General features: G+C 41.3%; 1 protein-coding gene across 4 annotated transcripts in view; it reads right to left on the reverse strand.

Moving 5' to 3' along the window:
* The window catches only part of Kap-alpha1 (karyopherin alpha1), a 128,247-nt gene that overhangs the window by 75,000 nt on the left and 50,747 nt on the right, over window positions 1-2,500 (reverse strand). For all 4 annotated transcript variants that reach the window (XM_070139241.1, XM_070139242.1, XM_070139239.1 and 1 more), the window contains 2 exons: window positions 2,203-2,466; window positions 1,592-1,670 (listed from right to left, as the gene is read on the reverse strand). In XM_070139241.1, coding sequence (XP_069995342.1) covers window positions 1,592-1,670; window positions 2,203-2,466 — 343 coding nt within the window. The remainder of the gene's footprint in view (window positions 1-1,591; window positions 1,671-2,202; window positions 2,467-2,500) is intronic.

Consider the following 2,500-nt stretch of genomic DNA (forward strand, 5'->3'; position numbering starts at 1 on the left):
AGTGGTGGGAAATAACTGTTTCGTTATCCATTCCACCACGAGTGTTTATTCCAAGAGTCTTTGATATATTCTAGAACTAAAAAGAAGTCTAAAGTATAGACAGAAGGAAAGTATCACTAACGTGTTCAAAGTCCTATCAAGAAGTAACTGCTCCACCTTAATTAATTAAGTAATTACGAAGTTACAAGGAAATAGTGGAGTGGTGACAAATGGTGGCAGCGATGGGATTTGTAGTTGGGCATCAATCAATCGCTTCAGCACTGATTCCAGTCCTTGTAGGTGATCTTGAAGCGATTTATGTAAACGGCCACATCATCCAATCCGTCATCCAATAGTCCTGCTAGGACTCTAATCATCATACTCTGGAACATAGCTGGTGCTCCAGAGAGTCCAAATGGCATCATGAGCCATGGCCTTGATGTGTCACGCAGGTTGTTTTCTCTATGCTGCCCTCTTCTATGGGTACTTGATGATAACCAGATCGAAGGTCAAGTATTGAGAAAACGTGTGCACCCACGCATTCATACACAATTTCCTCAATACGGGGCAAAGGGAAATAGTTAAACTTGTTGGCTTTATTAAGCTGCCTATAGTCAATGCAGGGTCTCGGTCTCGTATCCTTGTGCCTGACAAGAATGATTGGGCATTTCATGGACTTGTAGAAAATCTGATCTGCCCTTACTTGAGCAATCCATCGATCTCCTCTACACTTGTGCGTGTATGTATGTATGCATGTATGCATGTCTGTATGTATGTATGCATGTCTGTATGTATGTATATGTGTAAGTATGTGTGTATATGCGTGTGTGTGTGTGTGTGTGTGTGTGTGTGTGTGTGTGTGTGTGTGTGTGTGTGTGTGTGTGTGTGTGTGTGTGTGTGTGTGTGTGTGTGTGTGTGTGTGTGTATGTGTGTGCATATGTATGTGTGTGCGTATGTATGTGTGCGTATGTGTGTGCGTATGTATGTGTGTGCGCATGTATATGTGCATGTGTGCGTATGTATGTGTGCGTATGTATGTGTGCGTATGTATGTATGTGCGTATGTATGTGTGTGCGTATGTATGTGCATGCGTATGTGTGTGTGTGTGTGTGTGTGTGTGTGTGTGTGTGTGTGTGTGTGTGTGTGTGTGTGTGTGTGTGAGGGCATCTGTGTACATGTGTGCATGTGTACATGTGTATGTGTACATGAGTATGTGTGTGTGTGTACGTGTAGATGTATGTGTGTGTGTGTGTATATGTATGTATTTGTGTGGACATCTGTGTACATGTGTGTGTATGTGTACATGTGTGTGTACGTGTATATGTGCGTGCGTGTGCGTGCGTGTGCGTGTGTATGTACATGTACGTGTAAATGTAGATGTAGATGTGTGTGGGGAGGGTGTGTGTGCATGTGCACGTGTACAAAAACTTGCCTATAATAAAATTATATTCAGTTATGTATTTCTTTTTTATGATGAATCAAGTATACATCATACAATCCCATCAATGTCAAGACTTGAATTCACTGTTATGTCACTTATTCAGCTTCTACTATTCTGCTTTTCCATTTGACTTGACTGCAATGGAAATCAAATATCAAGTATTCAACTTACCTGTGTTTGAACATCATCTCCAGTTACAATATTTCCTACTGCTCTCAAGGCCGCTGCAACAACACTGTGCTGATTAAACCTAAAAAGTAGAAGTTTTAAACATTATAACTTGTTAACATTAAAAGGAATTCAGTGATGCACATTAACACATTAATGGCGGTATATTTTGAAGCCGAAAGTAAAAGATTCTGGGCGGCTACAAAATCAACGTGCGGGGCTGGCCCGCGACTCTGCACGCACGCCGGCCGTGGCCCACTGCTGCATCGGAGCACGAGCCCTAATACAACGTCACACTGGCGAGACGCCCCGCAATGTTTGTTTTTTCAGGTGTCTCATATGTGGGACACGCGTTGTTAGTGGGTTAACAAAACCTGTGTGTTTTCACTCCTTCACTATTGTTTATAAATTTTTTTAAAATCTAAGGCACTTTTTTCACCCGATCTGGCTTCCTATGCAATCTTAAATTTATTTCCATAATCTGTATCCTTGGTAATTATACAAATGCATGAAATCATATCTAATTTCTAGAATACTAAACAACCAAACCATATAATCTCCTGCATAAATTTACATTCTAAATATCTGCATTAATATACATACAAGGTACTTACATTAAGAGTTCCACAAGTCTGCGGCATACACCAGCATCGATAACTGCCTGAATCTTTTCATTGGGCCCATCACTAAGGTAACTAAGAGCCCAACAGGCATCCGCTAATACATCAGCATCACTATGGAAGAGTAGACGGGACAGAACAGGGAGACATGGGGATACACGCGCAAAGTCTGGTGGTGGGTTCTTTCCTCGGCACAGGTTACTGAGTGCCCAAACTGCATTCCTTGTCATTGATAGTCGAGTGGATTTACTAAGGAGCCTGAAATGATAAAAGATATATGCATATATTAATA

Source organism: Penaeus vannamei, chromosome 25, assembly GCF_042767895.1.
Source record: "Penaeus vannamei isolate JL-2024 chromosome 25, ASM4276789v1, whole genome shotgun sequence".
NCBI classification, from domain to species: Eukaryota; Metazoa; Arthropoda; class Malacostraca; order Decapoda; family Penaeidae; genus Penaeus; species Penaeus vannamei.